Raw genomic sequence first — 20,472 nt, 5'->3', positions numbered from 1 at the left:
ATCGTTCTCGATAATGCGGTGTACTCGACCATAACCTACTCGAGTGCTCAATTGTTCCTGAAAAATATTTTCTAGAAGACAAGATATATAGCAGAGAATATCGGGTATGCACTGAAAAAACTGCATGAATCTTCTAGTATTATTAGGACATAACGAGCAGATGTAAATATCAGGCATTATGTAAACCGTAAGCAAGCATGATTCATACAGAAGAAAATAGAGCGAGCCCCCAACGTTAAAGCGTAGTCGATTTAACATCGGGGACACTTGCACAATAGATATTGTATAAAAAATATGCTCTAGGTAAACATAATAAATCATGGATCTGACAATGCTGTATGATCTGAATAGATACGATAAATTACAGATAAAATATTAAATACCTGTGTAGATATATGCCGGACATATCTACGAAATTAATAGGTTAATAAAATTAATTAACCTACTAATTACCTTAATTAACCAACGTATCATGGCTCTGTATATACCAACATATATTTATTCGCACACGTACAGGTGCTCATAGAGACGTGTACGTGTACTGTATTTATGGGTGTTGGTCACGGTACAGTATTTTTGACTCATGCCACGCGATGTCAGGCCTTGTAGTCGTCGCGGTTGCCTGATCACGTCGCGTGTTGTGAGATTGATCCGAGCTGACGAGCAGTTGATTTCTCCGAAGTCCATCATTGTCCGCTGTTGAAAATCGGATTCGATGTAGTCGTTGGTTGACCTGGCCGAGGCTTCCCGGTGGGAAACATCAAACCGTCGTTATCCCCGGCGGCGACATCTCGCGTTATCCCCGGCGGCGACATCTCGTAGATTGGTCGATCTCGCCGGATCGACAAGTTAACGGCGTTGATTCCGATCTTGTCGGGGGCATGCTCCGGTCAGGTTAGATCTCCCCATAGCCGAAGTCGTTGAGTAGCTTATTGTTGGAGAATCCATCTCTTGAACCCATCTCGTCGAAATCCTGAAGCACCAAAATTCCCCTACCTGGCGCGCCACTGTCGACGTTTGATGTCTCGACTACAGTATTTGCATGGCATGGGGATCGTTGGTACTAGGATATACGCGAGACTGGGGTAAAAGAGATGGAGACAGGGATTTTTATACAGGTTCGGTCCCCTGAATTGTCAGGTAATAACCCTACATCCTGTTGGCCGAAACCGGTATTGCTCTTATTCATGATAATAACACCAGTACAATATTTGGGGTAGCCTATCTAACTGTTGTCGACATGGCGGTCTGACGAGCTGACTCGTAGTCGACAACAGGGTAGCCTTCCTCCTCGAATCCGTGCCCGGCGAGATCAGAGATAGCGCTTTCGTCTCTCCTGACAGTATCCGGAGACACTGTAGGGGACTAGCCGTGCTTATCCTTGAAGTTGATATCCGGCGGCGTATCTTGGCATATGTAGGCTTCTATGTTGTGGCTTCTATGTCGATTGTGTTGGGTGTTGATTCTGTTGGGTGTCGATCCTCTCCTCATAGGGGAGCTTGTATTTATACCCATAGGTGTCCCCTTGTCTAAGTAGAATTAGGGAAACCAATATAGATACAATCCGAGGAGCCCTTGTCGTTTCTATGTAGAACTCTGGTTGTCTTTCCTTATCCGGAACTCTCTCCATATCCGAAGTTAGTTTCCGTATAAGACATGGTATGTGGTGGGTCCTGCCGAGATTTAGTCAACTACAGTTAGGTATGTGTGGTATCCATAACCCTGACAACTCTAAACTTATCTTTTAATATTCTTTATTTTTTAATTCCGCATTTCATTCTTTTCTAAATTATATTCTATATGGGTTATAGAATCTTCTGTCAATATTCCTTATTTTTAATTCTAATTTTAATTATTTTTAAATTGTATTTCTATAGGGACTTTGACCTCTAGTTTTAGTTTTCTTATTTTTTTAATTCCGAATTTCAATTAGTTCTAAATTATAAACCGGTATGGACTCCTGTCTCTTTTTCTATATTCCTTATTTATAATTCCGAATTTTAGCTGTTTTTAAATTGTATTTCTATATATACTCTGTTTTTTCTTTTACCCCGATTAATATAAAAATTTCTAAGCCGTGAGAGCGAACGTGGAGGCTCATTTTTCTATTCCTTTAATAAGTTAATAGATATTTAACGTTTATAATAAGATTTGTTTAAACCTTTACAATTTTTTTATTGGCAATAGTTTCTCAAATGCTTATTAGACTTTGCAAACTTGATTAAATACAAAATTAATAGTCAAAGTTTTAAAAGTTAAAGTAAATCTTATCCTAAACATCAAATGTTTATGATTCGGGAGAGTACCCAGAAACGCTCCTTTTTTCTCTAAGAAAACATACACATGAGCAGTCAAACACTTAATGATACTCTCAAATTAATTAAGTTGTGTGACAGTTTTTTATGTCACTCTTTTAGATAATGCCATTGGTATGATCAAAAAGCAAGGGTTCATCCTTTCTGGTCAGAAAAAAGAACAGACAGGGTCAACTTTAGAATACCCATACAACCCAAGGTGCATCATGCATAATTATGGCCTAATAAATCAAGCAGAAAACCCATCTCTTTCCCCTCCCTCACCTCAATTATAGCACTGCCTCTCCTCCAAGCTAGCAGCTCAGCTAAGCTCCATTACTACCCAGCTTCTCCTCATCCCTCTCAAGATCAAGAACTCATCAAGAAGCCTGCGACCTCACCGGAATCAAATCGTCAGTGGCGGCGTGGTCGCTGTGACGATGGAGAAGTGCAGGTCGGTGCCGCACGAGCACTCGGCGGCGTACTACGGCTGCGGCGGCGGGTACGACTACGAGGACGTGAGCGGAGGCGGCGGCGGCGCCGCCGCGAAGTCGTACAGCTTCAACGGGCCAAGCGCCCGCGATGACCCGGAGGCGAAGCGGCGGCGGCGGGTGGCGGCGTACAACGTGTTCGCGACGCAGGGGAGGCTCAAGTCCACCGTCCGGAGCAGCTTCAAGTGGATCAAGTCCAAGTTCTCCGACATCCGCTACGGTGGCCTCTGAACTGATGAACCTACCCTGCATATATGCATATATACATATATATGATAATATATCTATCTATGTATGTATACTGCTACATATATGATACAGACTTGCATGCATGCATAGCTAAATTAAGTTGAAGCTGATATGTGCATGTTTGAGGAGCTATGATGAACTGTGTGTGTGAGTGATCTACTGATCTTGAGTTGCCTTATGAAGTTATGGTCAACTGCCAGATCGGTGCTATGTGTTTTCACTTTTTTTTTTGGGTCTTATGAGTTGAGAAAGAAGAGGGGGAGGAATTTGAAGAACTTGCAGTGGTTGTATCCTGCTTAATTTGCAAATTAAGTTGTATCAACTATCAAGCCATGTCCTCTGTTTCTGTTTCATGTTCTCCTTTTTTATTTTTTTTCCCTTTCATATCTTCTGTGGTTGAAAGCTAGCCATGCCATAATTGGATAGTTTCTGTTAGATATTTCTTTCAGCCTTTTTATTTCGCACCACAAATTGAAGAATCAACAAAAAGGGGAAAATAACTCATATGAGGATGATTCATGTTCAACATTCTTGGACTGTAGAATACTAGAAAGGTTAAAGATCATCCAGGAACCGAATAGAAAAAAAATGGTGATTATTGAGCTGAAGGTTCAGTCTCTGCAAATTCAGTGGATGCTCAGTTGTAAAGTTGAAACCGCAGTGCTCCGTACTAGTTAGTTTGGTTACAGACTTACAGCAACAAAAGCAGATAGAAAACCTGAACAATTTCTGCTCATTCCTCCAGTTAATAGTTGCAATATCATACTCCCTTCGTCCCATAAAAAAACCAACATAATACTGGATGTGATATATCATAATACTATGAATTTGGACATACCTTTGTCCAGATTTATTGTATTAGAATGTGTCACGTCCCATCCTAGATTCGTTTTTTTAGGACGGAGAGAGTATGCATGATTCACATTTCGCAAAAATCAAGTTGAGGAGATCTATTCCGACATGGATGCTGACCTGATTCTTTCCTGTCTGCCCATCCCGAATCCTGGTCACCCGGTAACTGTGATGGTCACTATCTGGGTGATGTGTTTCGCAGCTGCTGATCTTGAGGTGCAGGTTATTGAATTTATTGACCGGGGCACAGTCAAAATTCTCAGTGGAATTCGTAAGAATTTTAGCAAAATTCGATGAAAATCGAGCGGTTATCGCAATAACATCTACTTAACCGTGCAAACTGAAATTTCAATTACTTCGATATTGTGCTGGAGGAGGCGTTGACGATGTTGCTCAGTTGTTTCCTGGACCCTGAAGGAAGCATTGGCGGCAGTGCCATCTGATTCTTTACCTGATAATTGCTGGCTTGTATTCATCTTGTCCATCATCGCCGGCTTGTACGTCTTCGGCGGCCAGAAGCTCGCCTATTCAGCTTCAATCTAAATTCAGATGGCTTAGATTACGCTATGAAGGGAGATTTGCAATAATGAGCATGATCCTCAAACATGCTTTCTATCCATGAGACCAACTAAGAATGCAAAAAAGATCATATGGGCACATCTCTCACTCTTATAATCACTTTAGAGAACTATTACATGTGATGGGCTATGAAGATTAACCTGGGTCAATATTACAGGCACAGCCACTTTGTAGCTTTGGAACAACAGTTCCGAACAATCGGAGTAAATGCGAAAAATCATCTGACAGGGAACTAAACCACCCTTGCAGCAGCAGCAGCAGCAAGTTAAAATCGAAGATTCAGCAATGGTCAAACAGGATCCACCCAACTAATCTAACCTGCAATCCTGTATTGAGAACCAATTCATCAGTTCTTTGTCAAGAATCTACTATTATTTTTTTCAGCTTGACCTTCAACTAGATCCTGCAGCCCTGTGGCAGATCAAGCTCCTGACTCATGATATCATGAGTCTTTGACCCTTTAACCCATCTCAATGTCAAAAATAATGATCCCAATCTCCACTCCCAATGGTATTTCACAAACCGACTTCTTTACACAAGGAGCTAATGTCAGGGATTATTCCTCCTCCAGAGTTTATAATAATGGAATCACCTACGAAATCCTTTAACAGGGCAGAAGGATCCTTAGCTCCACCATGCTTCAAAAATTTGTCCCTAAGTGCACTACCCGTGCTGCGGGATAATGGATCACCTTGGCATACTTCTTGCCATATAGTTGTGGCAAAACATCTAGCATAAAGATAACTATAGTAGCCTGCAATAATGTTGAAATAAAGAATAGCAGTTATACTTTATGAAAACTGAAGCTTGAAATTTTCTTGAACTATAGAAAGCTTACCAGCGCCATAATTTATCAGATGAGTAAATCTAGTATGCCAGTGTGTGCCTTCTACACATTTCCAACTTGTATGCTTTCTCCTCAAATCAGCTACAGTAGAAATTGTGTCCATTGGCTTGGATCCTTGCTCCCCAAACAAAGTCAAGTCCATTATAGAATAGAAAATCTGGGGAACGGAGGCACAATAACACAAAGTGAAGAAACAGCACATTGGGACATACAAGGTCAAATCCAATTGTTAAGGGTGAGAAATAAGAAGTACAAAGAAAAACAAACCTGACGCTGCAGCTCCGTTGCTGGAAACATGTTCCGAGAAGCATTAAGTGCCTTTACCAACTTTTCTGGTATTGGATCACCAGTTGTTTCATCTACAGCAAATTTCCTCAAGACACGATAATCCCATGCATAAAACCTGCAATGTGAATTGAACTCAACTACTGATAAAGAAGGTAAATAACAAATGCTGCTGTATTTTAGATAAGCCAGAATTAGATACCCTGCGGGAGTGTTAATGGATAAAGTTTTATTTTTAGCAACAAGTCATACGTACTCAAAGAGGTTTGATGGCATTTCAGCCACATCAAGAGCAACTCTAGTACCAGAGAAATGTTGATACTCCTGCAAATATCATTATGCTGGCAGATAAGCAATCCTGGAGTCATTGGAGAGACCTAAATATTATAAAAAAGGACAGCAAAATACCGTTCTTGAGAGTAGAGAATGAAGGGCATGGCCAAACTCATGAAACAGAGTTTCAACATCCCAATGGTTAAGCCTTGCCATTATTTTGCTCGAACTTGAAAAATTGCAAACTAGAGCAACGATCTGAAAAGCATCAGAATGAAGTGAATTGGTGGCGTGAATCTTAGATATTATCCTTGTAAGGATCATTTAAATGCTGTCAAAAGTTCTTCATCTATGTTGAACAAAGAGAATAAATCTAAATAAGGCACACAAGCCTTAGGCCTTGTTTAGTTCCAAATATTTGGGCTAAAAAGGCTGCAAAATTCTGCATTCCACATTTTTTAAAACATCCAAAGTACTACGGAAATACAAAACAATCCTAAAAAGTAGTTCAACATTAATGTTTGGAAATGCCAATTCCCTTGTTATTCATGAAATAAAAATATACAAGAGAACATACTGGAAGCTGGTAATTTGAGTCTTGCAATCGTCGCCCCCCTCTGATAGCAAAGTGAGCACACCCTGGATATTTACCCTTTCTGGAGTACAGATCAAGATACATAAATCCTAAATTGCCCTGCTCATTAAACATGTTTTCCTTTGGTTACTTTGCTGCCAGTAAAATATAAATTAAGAAGATGCTCTCAACAGTGGGTGCGTGATAGTAGTAGCAACCAAGATCCTTGATTAGACTACCCCTTAGAAGAATTCAATTGGTCATATATGCGTTATAAAGAGATGGACTGATAATTGTAATCCAAATATACATTTTATTAAGAAAATACCTTTGGGTCTACTAGTTTTGAAATATTTTTTTTGCTCTGAATAGCATAACATTTTATGATATCTTACATAGTTAAATGGCATTGGTGATAAATAATTTCGTAACAGATTCCTGTCATCATACTTCTAGTTGTTCAAGTTTACGGTATTTACACTATGCGCTAATAGGATACGAGTACATGACCAATCGGACAAGGCCAACTCTCCATCATTATTATGTATTACTAATCAGTAACCATGGAATGCCAATTTTGTTCTTTGTCTACTTGGCTATCATTCAAAAGTTATTTCTGGTGTTTGCTGATTTTGATTTTAGTAACAAAAACAAAGTAGTGTGATTGATAATCTGGCATGCTCATTTCGAGAAAGGAAACATAGTGATTGTCATGCCCCCTAATGTTAGCGTATTAGAAATGTATCCGTAATAACAAAAGTTCAAGCATGTAGTTACATGCTTTTGTAGAGTTAGATTGGGTAAGATGCAGTAGTTTACTATTTTTTTATATAGAACTAATAAACTAAGCTTAACACAATAGTACCTCATCAGGATGATGGAGAGACAACTTCATCACATCTGGATGCCATGACTCGCCGTCCCCCATAGGAATTTGATGAAATGTGGCACCAAATAATGATTCCACCAGCACGTTTAAGCCCTTTAGGCACTGGGACAATGGAAAGTATGCTGCAACCACCTGTTAGGTATTTCAAAAATGCCCAAAAGGGCAAAATTTTAAGTATGCAATGATGTTAAAGGGATCACCGCACATTAACTTTTTCATTGACATATATTAAATTAGAAAGTAATTGGGTACTGTGTTTTTTCTTCCCCTCATAACCGATTTAGTCCACAAGCACCAATTTCGGTTGTATTTGGCTTGTGTCAACCTATGGTGTTGAATTTACATAAAGATCTAGATTGTGATCTAAATAACATGTTATAATTTATAAAGTAGTTCTACTATATTTTGAAGTGCATCCCCACAAAAATTAGCACATACTGAGACATCCAGGTTATGTACAGCTGATTTCATCATTCCAATGAAGTAATCCTCATCCCAGGGTTCAAGTTTAGCACTCTTTTCATTGCATACATTTCTCTTGAAGTCCTGTATACGTTTAAATTCCTGCAAAGAGGTAACTATCAACAGAGAGAGAGACACTGGTAGGATATAATATATCAATGCATTAATGTCAAACTACCCTAGCACTGATGAAGTTCACTCCCTTGCATACCTCACCAGCTTTATGCCTAACCACGCCACTCAAATCTTTGAGAAATGACATCACGACATCTACAGATGCAGCCATGTTAGGACGAATAGCAAAATCACCATATGATTTGCATCCCATAGTCTGGAAAAAAGGACAAGAATAAGAAAACAGTCTAGCTTGTCCTGGAATAGCAGTAGATACTGAAAAATATTCAGTCATTTGCCCGTAAGTTACTAATGTGATAAATACCATGGTATTTCCTAAACGAACTTAGAAACTCAATTAGGTAATTTTTAATTTGGTTCTTCCAATTACAAAGTTTGGGAAAGAGGAAGCACAACAAATATTGGATTTTTTTTATCAACTTATAACATGTGATCCAAATAACAACTCAATTAGATTAAGAAATACAACTTGCACTATATATCCAAAGCACAAATACCAACAAAATTTTGGGTCTAATTGGTCCCAACAGGTAAGATCCAAGCAAAATCATTTACAAAAATGTATACTGCAGGCTGCAGCACATTTTACTGCAAAGGAAGAGGGCAGGCCACTGATAACTCTCACTGGATCCAATGATGTGAGATAAGAAAGTTTAACATGTCACATCTAGCTTAGATATTTTGCTAAAGGATAGACGCAATGAGGCCTATATAGGTCATCCAAGGCCTTTGGAAAGGAAGGTTTGATTCTGCAATAGTCAAGATCAAGCACATTGGTATAACACAAATAAACTGCATCCAATAACTTCTCAACTAAATCAACAAACTGGTCTTCCATTGGCTGGGAATATTTTCCACATAATGCCAACTCAAATTTATCTCCTCAATTACATGGTTGAAACCTTTTGAGTCAAGATACCACATGACCATATCCTTCAAGCAATTTATCAGGTATTGATGCATACAAGAATGCATGTTAAACATGCTATTTTAGTAAACCTAACCATAGCTTAACCCTCATCTTCTCTGTATTACAGACCATATCTAGTTGACAGTACACCATGGAGTGTAGTAAATCATAAACAAATCAAATTTAAAAACAATGGCATTATAGCATCTATTTCCTTCAAATAAATGCCCTACAATAACATGAAAAAAATTACCTTCGCAAGCTCGTCACGTGCATTTATAAGCTTGCCAAGAACTGTAATGTTTTCACGAGGTTCAGAGTTTCCTACCAGGTATACCTGTTTCCTGATCTTTGGAAAGTTTGGAAATGTTAGGTTGATAACATATAATACATTGATAATTAATGGTTGGTGAGTGGAATAAAGGGAACATACTTCCTCATCTGAGACCCATCTCAGTGCTGTTGATAGAGTTCCTGAATCAGTGACTATCCTTAGACCCTTTTGCTTTGTAGTGTCCATTTGATTTCTTTGTTCCTCATCGCCCCAAGGTTTAATACGGTGAATGGATTTAAAATGGCGTTGCATATTTCTTGGAATGCGCGAAGCTGGATATATATCCACAAAACCTGGTTTGTTCATAACATTTTCACTGAACCTGGCACAGAAAAAATGAGTAAGTTCACTAGCAACAAGCAAATTTATACATTTTAGAACCTCAAATCAACAGGCATGGCATTAATTACAATTCACAGAATCAATTCAGTGAAAAGAAAGGGGCGGTAGGGAAATGTACTGGACAGGCAAAGAAACAGGAAAGCCACAATGGAACTGTGCAGTTAAATGGAAAAAAAAAGTAAAATTAATAGATATCCTTATAGCGATCAGAATGCCATTTGAATGAGAGACCATTTACGAATACACTTATAAGCCACATGCATATTGTGTGTGTGCAAGGAGATTCAATATCATTTCTCGCATTTCTAATGATAATGGAAAAGAGATGGGAAATAAATTGAACAAGTGCATCATTGAACAGATCGATATACACCTTAGCCTCATACTTAGCACTAGCAGTCTGTGCATAAACTAAACCATTTATACATTAGTAATATGATGATGTGAGGACTACTAAGAATTATTTAGTAGGTAATATGATCCCGCTATTTTTAAGCATTGTAACAGAACAGCTATACAGCAAATTAGCAGGCAGTAAGACAGCTTGACACACATCCCTATAGACTCTATGCAGTCAAACAAGCTAAATAATGATATATTTTCAGAACAGAAGCATCTCCCAAGGGTTAATATGAACTCAACACCATATATGTTGAACATATATATCTTACCAACAAGCAAATGTCACCAAATAATGAGATCGCTTGCTGATAGTAAGTTGCAGTCTGGCAGACATGCAACTGGAACAAGGAATGCAAAGCTAATATGAAAAGTTCAACAAAAAATAGTACAATGACAGCCACTGTCTATTATACAATTCATGTACCTACTTTCGACCCAGCTGGGCAATCTCAAGGTTCAGATGATTAACATGTTCGAGTTTATCTGCCATGGAAGAAATTATACTTTTAGCAACACTCAAGTGGAAAACAAGAAGCACCAGTATAACTCTAGTAGGCCAACCTTTAGGAAGATGAATTCCCCCTTTCTCAAAGTCAACACGCAAGGTGGTGGCTGCCCTTCGAGCTTCCTCTGTGAGCATGACACCTTCGCTCTCAGCTTTAAGTATTGCATTGTACAAAGTAGTATTGGTATTCAGATACTGCATAGAATCACAGGGAAAAAGGAAATTTAATGGTTCTGACTTGGTCATTTCACTAAGTTCTCTCCCTCATTTTTTCCTCAAACCAACTATTTCGGTATGCAACATCCATGTTATCGAGCTTACTTGAAGATGTTCATAAATCCTCATTGATGCCTTATCTGCCTCATCCATAAATTCCCTGGCACAGAATACACATGTAATTGGCCACTCAAAACTAAAACACATTGCTCCAGAGTATGATTTTCATAAGAAGCAACCAGTAACCAGTGTACACTCACTTATCTGGGTGCGTATTCCTGCACAGCTCTGCCGAATCAATAACTGAGCAGACCTAACCAAATCATCAAGTATAAAACGCACATCACTCCCTCAATACCAACTCAAGTACTAATTCCGCAAAAAAATCATTAGCAGAAGAGGAAGTAGGCTACAGTGTTCGATATCTCATCCATGGCGCGGACAATCTCCGCGGACGGCGGCAGCTGCCCGATGTAGGCCACGAGCTCGTCCGACCTGCGCGTTTCAGTAAAATCTCAGCAGCCAATGGATGGCTCCAGCTTCCAGATGAGTAGGTTGCGGTTCAGTATCTCCACCCCTTACCTCTCGATGGCGTCGTCGACGAAGCGGCGGAAGCCCTTGGCCGTGCGCAGCACATCGAAGCCGTACAGCCCGGTCTCCGGCCTCGCCGCGGCGGTGGAGAAGGCCGCCGCCGCGGCGCGGCGGAGAGAGGCTGCGCGGGAGAGCATTGCGGAGGCACTCAGTTGATTCATTTCGACAGCCACACGTCTCCAGAGTCTAGACCTCGCCGTCGCCGCCGCCGCTGCTCACCGGAGGAGCATGGGCGAGAGGAAGGGGATGGGGTTTAGTGAAAGTGAATGTAAAATTCAATTCTGTGAGGGACCTTTATGAGAAAATTCCTTTCGCCATTCTCTCCTGGATCTATCTTGGCCGCCTACGGTTCATCGAACGGTTAAGACAAGTCCAACGTGGATGCGAAAAATATTCGCAGGGTGTAAACGGAAATACAATATTGTATGAGGGCTTATAGGGAAAACTATCCCTCTGGGCTTTACTCTCCTCGGTGTGGGCCGCGTATTCTTGATCCAACGGATCACAACGAGCCCAACTAGGATGGCTAGGGCTCTCATCTTTTGGCCCAATCAGCATATGCCAATGCCAACATTTAAATTTTTTAACTTAATTTTGAAGTTGTTTTTGAGTTTTTTTCATCATAGTTTCTTTTACAAGATTGTCATTTAAGTCGCTACGAACATAACTGTAAAAGTTTTAATCACAAATTATATTTTTTTTACTAATACGCCAAATGGCGTATTTTCCGCACATAGCCATCGGATGAGGCTGTAGGTTTCGTCGTCAGTGCTTGGCTGAAAATTGAAATCCTCTTTTTCAAAAAGGAAAAAAAACAGAGAGGAAGAAATCCACTCAAAATCGCAAGGCAACTTTTTAGGAAGATCAAATCACAGGCAATTGAAGCTAGTATTGGCAAACTATTTGTGTTGGACAATCACATCGAGAAAATATGTTGAGCAGGAGTAGAAGATAAACAATTCATCCATTACGCTTTGATCAGCACAGGTCTAAGTACAACACAATGTAAGTCTTCTGACTTGCGACATTGATACACAGCAAAACGAATTCTGATCCAAGTACAGAATGATGATACAGCCAATCAACAAACACCGTCACATGTAAATCCTCTACTGTGGCATAAGCGATAACATCTCTGATATGGAACCAAAATTCTTATGCCAATACAGACCACAACGCTAGGAACAAGCTCATCAATCCTGGAAGACCAACTGACATAGTGCGATGACCAGCGTTTTTGCCACCTGATGGAGAGGCTGCAAACAATAGAATTAAGAATTGAGGTTAAAAAAAAGTACTCTGTAAAGTGTTATCGTGATGTTACATGCGTAATCAATTCGAATAAACTTTTAATTTTAACTATTTTACATGTGAGAAAAAGAGGCAGAATGGGATCTTTGTTATCCTTTACTTTGCTAATGCTACATGTATTCCTACCGAAGTAATATAATGCATTGTATTCAAATAAAATGGCTACACTACTTCTTAATTGTAGACACTTAGACCCCACATTAGCTCTATAAAAAAAAGACCCAGTGTTTGCTATCCCTGAACATTGAACGCACGAGTATCCATAGCAAGTCTGGAATTTTGAAGAATTTGATACATCTACTTCATGGCTAGTGTGAGCGTAAAATGCAAAAATATCATCGCTAAATAAACTGACTAACAGCAGTAGGATGCATAAATATAACTCTGTAAGGCAGTCTGATAGACTGTTACTAATAGCATGCCAGATGCCCAGGTCAACACAAACTGTCCGTGTTAACCATTTCTAGCCTCTTTCAATGATGCTAGTTAGCCTGATCACCCATGTTATTTGGTTGATTTGCCGACTTAAAATGTAACATCTTTAAATAAATTTGTTCAGACCAAACTAACTCCTACTTTATGCAGCATTTATTATCTGTCTTAACTGCTATGGTTTTAGCACCATAAACATTTTCTAAACAGGTAGTATCATACAGCAGTGATGAACCTTCAAATCATTGTGCTTAACAGTAGTCCACAGTAATCCTTGGGACCATGTCTAATACATGTCTAACCATACATATTAATTCATTCATCTATTTAATTGGGGTCCAAGTTCACATCAAACTCAAGTTGAGGGATTTCTTCCTACAGATCTATCTGATATGACTTTATCAAAATGCTGCTGCTTCCAGTTGAAATTCATAGCATTAAAAATTATCGGACCAGACAAAAAGTTTCAGGTAGTGAGGTATCGCACATATAACAAGCTAAGAAAATCTTAAGTTTAAATAGCCATGCATACTATCTTCAGAAAGTATATATTACCTGGAGGAGAGTTCGTAGGGGAATTCCCTGCAAAATATTATTGTAGGACACTTATCAGAAAACCATACAAATATATGTATTAAAATTATCTAAGGAAAAGGACGGTTGCCAAATACAACAGATATAGTAGCGAACTGGTGTGACTTCCAAAAAAAAATGAATTTTGTAATGATGTTTGGTAAAAGTTACCAGCACAACAAAACAGTGCTAAACAAATCTAGATTAAGTTTCATGGTTCCATTTCATCAGGTCAAAGAAATTAGCTATTTTCCTAGTTGATTTATAAACATCATCCCAAATGTGAAATGGCTACAATACTATATCCAACGGTAGGCTGAGACTAATCATTCAACTAGTATTATACCCAAGGCGAACTGGTATAATCTGACATCGTTGCGTCTTCAGATTAAACTACGATTATTACAGGACAGGACTGGGGAAGCAAAAAACAGGAATCTGGATGCCTACAAACTTCTGGTCGACCCAAATCATGGAGCTTGGTCTTATATTCACACCTAAATGTTTTTTCTTTGTTTCGTTTTGCCCTGATAGAGACAGAAATGCAAAGCCAACTTCCCTACGCCACTTATTGACTTATGCAACAAAAAGGCAAAAACATTCCTTTACTTTCCCAAATTTGTAGTAATTACCTTTTTTTTTCGCCGGACAAATTTGTGTTAATTACATCGACTTGTCACTAGAAATATGACATTATACATGGCAGTAAGAACAGTTTATGCGGCCGTTTGTTTAAAACATCCTAACCGGATTTATTTCTTCAACCACAGTGCAGTGACTTCGATGTGCAAACCATCATTCCATCAACCAGGCAAACAATGCATTAGCAAGAACAAGGCCTCATATTTATTCAGTGTAGGAACAGTCAAATCATGCTATTTGGGTGAGTTTTTGGATACCAATATTACAAAAATTAACAACTCATGATCGATGCCACGGTGATAATTTCTATCAAAAACAACATATTCTCTCTCTCTCTCTCTCTCTTTTGCTGTTAAAAGAACAAGGGATAGAAGGAGGAGGAGGAGGGTAAAATAAGTTGGTTACCGGGGCACATGCTGGTGGTCTGGCTGATGCCGCACCGCGTGGAGAGGCGGAGGGCGTCGGAGATGTTGATGTTGAAGGCCTTGAAGATCTCCGGCGAGGCGTAGAGGTCGCAGAGGCACTTGAGCTCGTTCTTCACCGCCTCCTTGAGCGGGTCGCAGCACGCCGCCGGCGGCGTGTCCGTCCCGTTCATGTACTGCGCGCACGGCACCAGCTTCGACGCGCAGCTCGGCGTGCTCGGCGACGACTGCGCCGCCCCGCCCGCCGCCAGCGAGATCGCCACAGCCGCCACCATGGCCGCCACCGCCGCAGCCATCCGCGTCGCCATCTGTCTCTCTCTCTCTCTCTCCCCCACGAGCACCGAGCAAAGGTGGTGCCTTTTTTTTGTGTAAGCTCTGGTTACACTTGGTGCTGTAGGTGCGCCCCTGGACTCTGTGAAGCTTTTGCTTTATAGAAAAAGGAGGAATTTTTTTTCTTCAGGTATTTGAGAACATTCAGCAATTGTACTTTTCAGGTTCTGACTGTGTTTAGTTTTCTTCAAACTTCCGAAAAAATCCGGCACATAAAATGTTTGAACACATGCATGGAACATTAAATGTGGACGAAAAAAAATTAATTGCACAGTTTACATGTAAATTGCGAGACGAATCTTTTGAGCCTAATTACACCATGATTTGATAATATGGTGCTACAGTAAATATTTGCTAATAACGGATTAATTAGGCTTAATAAATTCGTCTCGCAGTTTACAGGCGGAATCTGTAATTTGTTTTGTTATTAGTCTACGTTTAATACTTCAAATGTGTGTTCGTATACGTCAAAAAAATTTTTGGAGGAGAAACTAAACACGGCCTCTGTTTGGTTTGGGGATTGGCAATTGGACATCCAGGAACTTTTAAATTTCTACTATATAAATATGTGAAAATTCCCTCCAAATCAAACCAGGTTTGTCAACATTCATCAATTTGGCAATATTAAAAATAAAAAAGGTTCAGCTATTTGAAAAGGACTTTGCAAATTGCAGACCAATTTATGGTCTCCCTCTTTAATGCCGGCTTCTGCTTCTACTACTCTGAATAAAGGTTTGAATGTTTTTTTTGTAATTAAGTTGTACTTGTACACGCACCCTCTGATGATAAAGGTTTGAATGTTTTCTGTAACACAAAAGATACATGTTGATGTTTTAGAAAAGTTTGTGGTCAAACTCTTAGAGGACATGCCTGAATTTTCAACAATTTGCACCGAAGCGTAGACCTAGAATCTAATAACGAAGCAACACAAATCCATCCGAACACCTAGCATCGGATGATTATGTGGTAGGTAACTTTAATTTAAGCTTATAAGCGATGAGTCCAAAGTAGTTGTTGTAAATGGTCATTTATTATTATTATTTGTAAATAAAAGTGCAAAGTTGATAGAAAAACCCTCTATTTCGCTTCAAACTTTAACTATACTATCAGTCTATTACCCCCGTAGGCGGTAAAAACACTTGCTAGCAACTGTATGGAAATATAGAACACGCATTTATCCTTTCCAAATCACATGATTAACGATCAATAATGTCTAGAACAGTTAGTAAACACTACTTCTACCAAATTCTACAACAGCTAACCCAGGACGCTGCTCTGAACCTTCCAGTCAGTTGACTTCTGAATTCTGACCAAGTCTCACCTATGCCTAGAAATTACTCCCTCCGTCCTTAAAAAAAGACAAACCTTGGTTTCCATGTCCAACTTTGACTGTCCGTCTTATATGAAGTTTTTTTATAATTCGTATTTTCGTTGTTGTTATATGATAAAGCATGATTAATATTTTATGCGTGACTTGTCTTTTTAATTTTTTTCATAATTTTTTTAAATAAGACGGACTGTCAAACGCTGGACACGGAAATCAGGTTTGTCTTTTTTTTTTTTTGACGGACGGAGTAGAATGCGAAACAGCATGTCAGCATCATGTGGCGAAGAGACTTCTCTGTTTTTCCCCATGGTTGGAGCACTGAGACAGCATGAACTCCCCGCAACCTCTCAGATAGTCAGATCTTGACTAGAACAGTTGAACATTTTGTTCCCAGACAAAGACTCCAAGGCCCAGTTCAGTTAAAGTTTTTCTTCGAACTTCTAACTTTTTCATCATATATCAAAACTTTTCTACACACAGAAACTTTTAACTTTTCCGTCACATCGTTTCCAATTTCAACCAAACTTCTAATTTTGGTGTGAACTAAACACAGCCTAAAATGTGAATTTTGACCAAAAAGAAACGTCACATTAAATGTTTGGACACATACATAGGGCATTAAATGTGAGAAAAAAAAACCAATTGCACAGTTTACATGTAAATTGCGAGACGAATCTTTTGAGCCTAACTATACCATAATTTGATAGTGTGATGCTACAGTAAATATTTGCTTATTACGGATTAATTAGGCTTGATAAATTCGTCTCGTAATTTACAGTCGGAATCTATAATTTGTTTTGTTATTAGTCTACGTTTAATACTTTAAATGTGTGTCCGTATACTTAAAAAACTTTACACCCAATAAACTAAACAAACTCTTAAGTTCCTTGTGAAGATTTGGACTGAGCATTTGATCAATGTTGCTGAACAACCATGCCTGTAAAGAAAGTGTGAAGATGTTTACTGTACTGGATTCCTCTTGAAGGTTTTTCATGGGATTGTGATGATAATCATGATGATTAGCTCCAAGCAATCATCATGATTAAACCGAGCGTGTCCGAAAACTTTCAGCCGTGGATTTCAGCTACTCATGTTGTCCGAAGCTTCTGTAATGATTCCTTCAGCAAGGGAATCTCCATCATAGTACTTGCCAAAAGAAATGAGCAAACTCCGTCTTCAGGTCGATCAAGTACCTGAAGGAAGGTAGATAAGCATGGTCATTCTTCATTGTATGATATGCAAATAAACAGTGTAAAGAAAACTGATGTGAGTATGAAACCATGAAGAGAATATTTGTAAATTGCAACTGCTACCAACTTGCTGCATTAAAGCAAACATAGTGCATGTTACCATCTGTATTTCACTAAGTGAACCTAGTTCACATGTGTTTTGTGACGGATAGGCCTCCAATCACCAATTCAAGAGTAAAAACTTAATTTGTATGCATTCACTTTACATGATTATTCATCTCCCAACTTGCAGCCTAAAACTGAACAATGGTCAAGAGGGTAGTTCATCCAGTTAAATTTAATTGTAACATTTTTTTAAAAAAAAAATGCCGAGCAACTCAATAGCAGGGAGTGGAGACAGCTACAGGAACCACATATGTAGAGACAACTCATAATCATGATAATTATCAGCTCATATTAGTACTCACATAAGTACTGTATACCACATGGGCTGCATCCAATAAATGTTCATGTTGCCTGCTTGATCAGTGTGGTTTGGCAGTCTCATTAATAGATAGCTGCTATAAGGGATAAAAAGGATGCGGTCCAACTATCCAAGTCCACTATGAACAAGGCACAGCACAATACTGGTAGGTTAGGTGTTGCAGTTCAAGAAACGGCACAAGCAAAAACAACCTGTTGTTTTGCTTCTAATTAAATTAAGGCCTTTCTTCTTTTTGACCCCCATGTGACCATGTTAATAGAATGAAATTATGTTTCCGTCGATTCGTCGGTACTATTGCAAACCGTTTACACAATCAGTGAATCAGAATCAAGGAAATAAGTTAGATACAAAATTTGGTAACTGAAAAATTATATATACGGTAGTTAACCTTTGGATTCATGTAATAAGCTCGATAAACACATGCAGCGTTCCTTATCTCATCTGTGGTACCAGTTAGTCCTGTTAGATCCCGGAATTCTGTTAATCGGGCAAATGAGAAAACAGTAGTTAGAAAATATAACTGAACATGATAAAATGATTAGATGCCGCAATTTCAGCATATCTCTCTAAGTGAAAATTTAATCTCAAAGTGAAACGGGAATTAGCCACGTCATCCAACCAACTACTAATAGTGTTGTAGCAGGGTGCAAACACCTTTTCCTCCAATTCGGTCAAAACACTACGAGGTTTTGCAAGACCTAAGTATCCAGAGGGGAAAACACTCATTCTGAGTGGAAACTACCTTTCCAAGAGGAAGAACACCTTCCCAAAAAGAAAATACCTTCCCAGAGGAAGAACACTTATTCGAATAGAAAATACCTCTTCGGGTGAAGAACACCTTATTAGGGACATTACATAATCGCTAATACAACTACACATATTTTGGACAAGTTACAATTTCACAGGTGTTTTCCAAGGATGAAAGAGAAGGCAAAGGGGGAATTCGAATTCCCAGGAGGAAGAAGACGGTCCAGGACGGAAAATGCATTTTTCCCAAGAGTTCGAGGAAGAGCACTACCCGAACAAGAGAAGATGCCAAGGGAAGATTCCCTGGGGACCACCTTCAACCACTCTCGCCAGCTAGCACCTAAAAGACTAAAAGACCCCTGGAGATGTACTAGAATGCCCCCACAGACGCTGATGTGGCAGGGGCATTAGAGTAAACTTACAAAGACCCACAGGGGTAAAAATGTAATCTCACGTGTACGACCACCGGTTATAAAAGCCAGTCAAAAACCTGTAGCAGGACAAGACATCTTGAATACAAAAGTAATCCTCAAAAGTTGTGTTTGCTGTTCGAGCTCGTTTCTAAGGATAGGCGGGAAAACACTTCTTTCCGGCCTATCCCCGATCTTGTTCGTGACCTAAGGTCACAACAGTGGCACCGTCCGTGGGGACGGAAAGTCTCCATTGAATTGGGCTCAAACAGTAAATGCGACGTTCTCAACGACAGAAGACTGTGCCAGTACGCTATACAGGAGCTTTTGCAAGCGCGACAGCTGCACTCGAGAGAGAGTGGGAAAAGGCAGTGGAAGAAAGTGACTTAGCAAGAGCAACGGAAACACTTGATAAGCTGTGGGCAGAGATGGCCAAGACATCCACAGCAGCAGGAGGTAATGAAACAACTCAAGAAGAAAGAATTGCTGGTGCGGTGGTGGAAGAAACAGGGAAAACACCCATGAGTGATGTAGAGCTTGCTGAATTGGTCCAAGCGCAAGGGGCTGTCATGGTGAGTAAAGGACAATATGAGGATCAAGTGATCAGTGTGCAATACCAGGGGCTAGGGAAAAGCAATCAGATCAGGCAAAAGGAGATGCCCAGGGGGAGAACAAAGAAGGAGAAAGTATCAAAGCCACCCAAGCTCAAGATCTACCACGAACCCAAGCTCCCAGTCAAGTACAAAACCCATCTCAGGCTCAAATTCCCATTCTTACCCAGAATACACCTCAAGCTCAAATCACCATTCCTACTCAGAACCTAGCTCAAACCTTGATCCCTAGCCAAAACCAAATTCCTATTCAAACGCACATTTCTTTCCAGCCGCATATTCCAATTCAAACTCAAAATCCTAACCAAGTACAATATCCTCAAACACAATTACATCAAACCCACCCAGTTCTTCCCAATCAAATCCAAATCCCCCAACCTCATATCCTACAAAGTAATATCCCACGAACACAACTCCCACAAAATGATACACCACAAATACAAGTTCCACAAACCCAAATACCACAGATTCAAACATCTTTGCCCAACTTCACACATACGCAATCAACAAACACTCAAGCAGCTCAAAACCATCACCAAGTCCCCCAAGGTTTTTCCCTTTTCCATATGCAACAACCAGAGATGATGTTTGAACAAGGGTACATCCCACAAATGGCCAACCATATACAATATGCAGGTCAAATACCGAACCAAGCCTTTCAATTCCAGCCCACACAACCCTATTTTCAACCAACCAGAGCAATAGATACAAAGAATCCCTTAAGTCAAAACCTGCAAATGGCACCTTGGCCAATAAACTTCAA

At 39.6% G+C, this 20,472-nt stretch overlaps 3 protein-coding genes across 4 annotated transcripts; 1 reads left to right on the top strand and 2 right to left on the bottom strand.

Moving 5' to 3' along the window:
* The first annotated feature begins 2,577 nt into the window (after positions 1 to 2,577).
* LOC4341885 (uncharacterized) lies at positions 2,578 to 3,367 on the top strand. The gene has a single exon (XM_015786164.3). The coding sequence runs from the start codon at positions 2,735 to 2,737 to the stop codon at positions 3,014 to 3,016; it is 282 nt and encodes a 93-aa protein (XP_015641650.1). The 5' UTR covers positions 2,578 to 2,734; the 3' UTR covers positions 3,017 to 3,367.
* Positions 3,368 to 4,537: 1,170 nt separating this feature from the next.
* Positions 4,538 to 11,494, bottom strand: LOC4341884 (mitochondrial intermediate peptidase, mitochondrial). 2 transcript variants are annotated; one of them, XM_015786021.2, is made up of 17 exons: positions 11,222 to 11,494; positions 11,053 to 11,134; positions 10,900 to 10,952; positions 10,745 to 10,799; positions 10,480 to 10,618; positions 10,347 to 10,401; positions 9,274 to 9,496; positions 9,094 to 9,189; positions 8,007 to 8,126; positions 7,772 to 7,897; positions 7,310 to 7,465; positions 6,448 to 6,564; positions 6,006 to 6,128; positions 5,854 to 5,921; positions 5,580 to 5,715; positions 5,304 to 5,469; positions 4,538 to 5,219 (listed from the first exon to the last, which is right to left on the bottom strand). In XM_015786021.2, exons 1-17 carry the CDS (start codon positions 11,389 to 11,391, stop codon positions 4,981 to 4,983), a joined length of 2,124 nt encoding a protein of 707 aa, XP_015641507.1. In that variant the 5' UTR covers positions 11,392 to 11,494; the 3' UTR covers positions 4,538 to 4,980. The 2 variants fall into 2 exon arrangements, with proteins under 2 accessions (XP_015641507.1, XP_066167684.1); XM_066311587.1 differs by having other exon boundaries at positions 10,900 to 10,917.
* Positions 11,495 to 12,175: 681 nt separating this feature from the next.
* Positions 12,176 to 15,011, bottom strand: LOC4341883 (non-specific lipid transfer protein GPI-anchored 7). Its single transcript, XM_015785465.2, has 3 exons — positions 14,594 to 15,011; positions 13,529 to 13,555; positions 12,176 to 12,486 (listed from the first exon to the last, which is right to left on the bottom strand). Exons 1-3 carry the CDS (start codon positions 14,916 to 14,918, stop codon positions 12,386 to 12,388), a joined length of 453 nt encoding a protein of 150 aa, XP_015640951.1. The 5' UTR covers positions 14,919 to 15,011; the 3' UTR covers positions 12,176 to 12,385.
* Positions 15,012 to 20,472: the final 5,461 nt, after the last annotated feature.

Source organism: Oryza sativa, chromosome 6, assembly GCF_034140825.1.
Source record: "Oryza sativa Japonica Group chromosome 6, ASM3414082v1".
In the NCBI taxonomy this organism is placed as follows: Eukaryota; Viridiplantae; Streptophyta; class Magnoliopsida; order Poales; family Poaceae; genus Oryza; species Oryza sativa.
This window is presented reverse-complemented; position numbering and strand designations above follow the sequence as displayed.

What these genes read in the sequence shown, in the direction of transcription:
- LOC4341885 (XM_015786164.3), top strand. Translation starts at nt 2,735, where the DNA reads ATGGAGAAGTGCAGGTCGGTGCCGCACGAGCACTCGGCGGCGTACTAC.
- LOC4341884 (XM_015786021.2), bottom strand. Translation starts at nt 11,391, where the DNA reads ATGAATCAACTGAGTGCCTCCGCAATGCTCTCCCGCGCAGCCTCTCTC. An exon ending in GTCGACGACGCCATCGAGAG is followed by an intron (nt 11,135 to 11,221) that starts GTAAGGGGTGGA and finishes TGAAACGCGCAG; the next exon opens with GTCGGACGAGCTCGTGGCCT. An exon ending in AGGAATACGCACCCAGATAA is followed by an intron (nt 10,800 to 10,899) that starts GTGAGTGTACAC and finishes ATTCTGTGCCAG; the next exon opens with GGAATTTATGGATGAGGCAG.
- LOC4341883 (XM_015785465.2), bottom strand. Translation starts at nt 14,918, where the DNA reads ATGGCGACGCGGATGGCTGCGGCGGTGGCGGCCATGGTGGCGGCTGTG. An exon ending in GACCACCAGCATGTGCCCCG is followed by an intron (nt 13,556 to 14,593) that starts GTAACCAACTTA and finishes AATATTTTGCAG; the next exon opens with GGAATTCCCCTACGAACTCT. An exon ending in CCCTACGAACTCTCCTCCAG is followed by an intron (nt 12,487 to 13,528) that starts GTAATATATACT and finishes TATTGTTTGCAG; the next exon opens with CCTCTCCATCAGGTGGCAAA.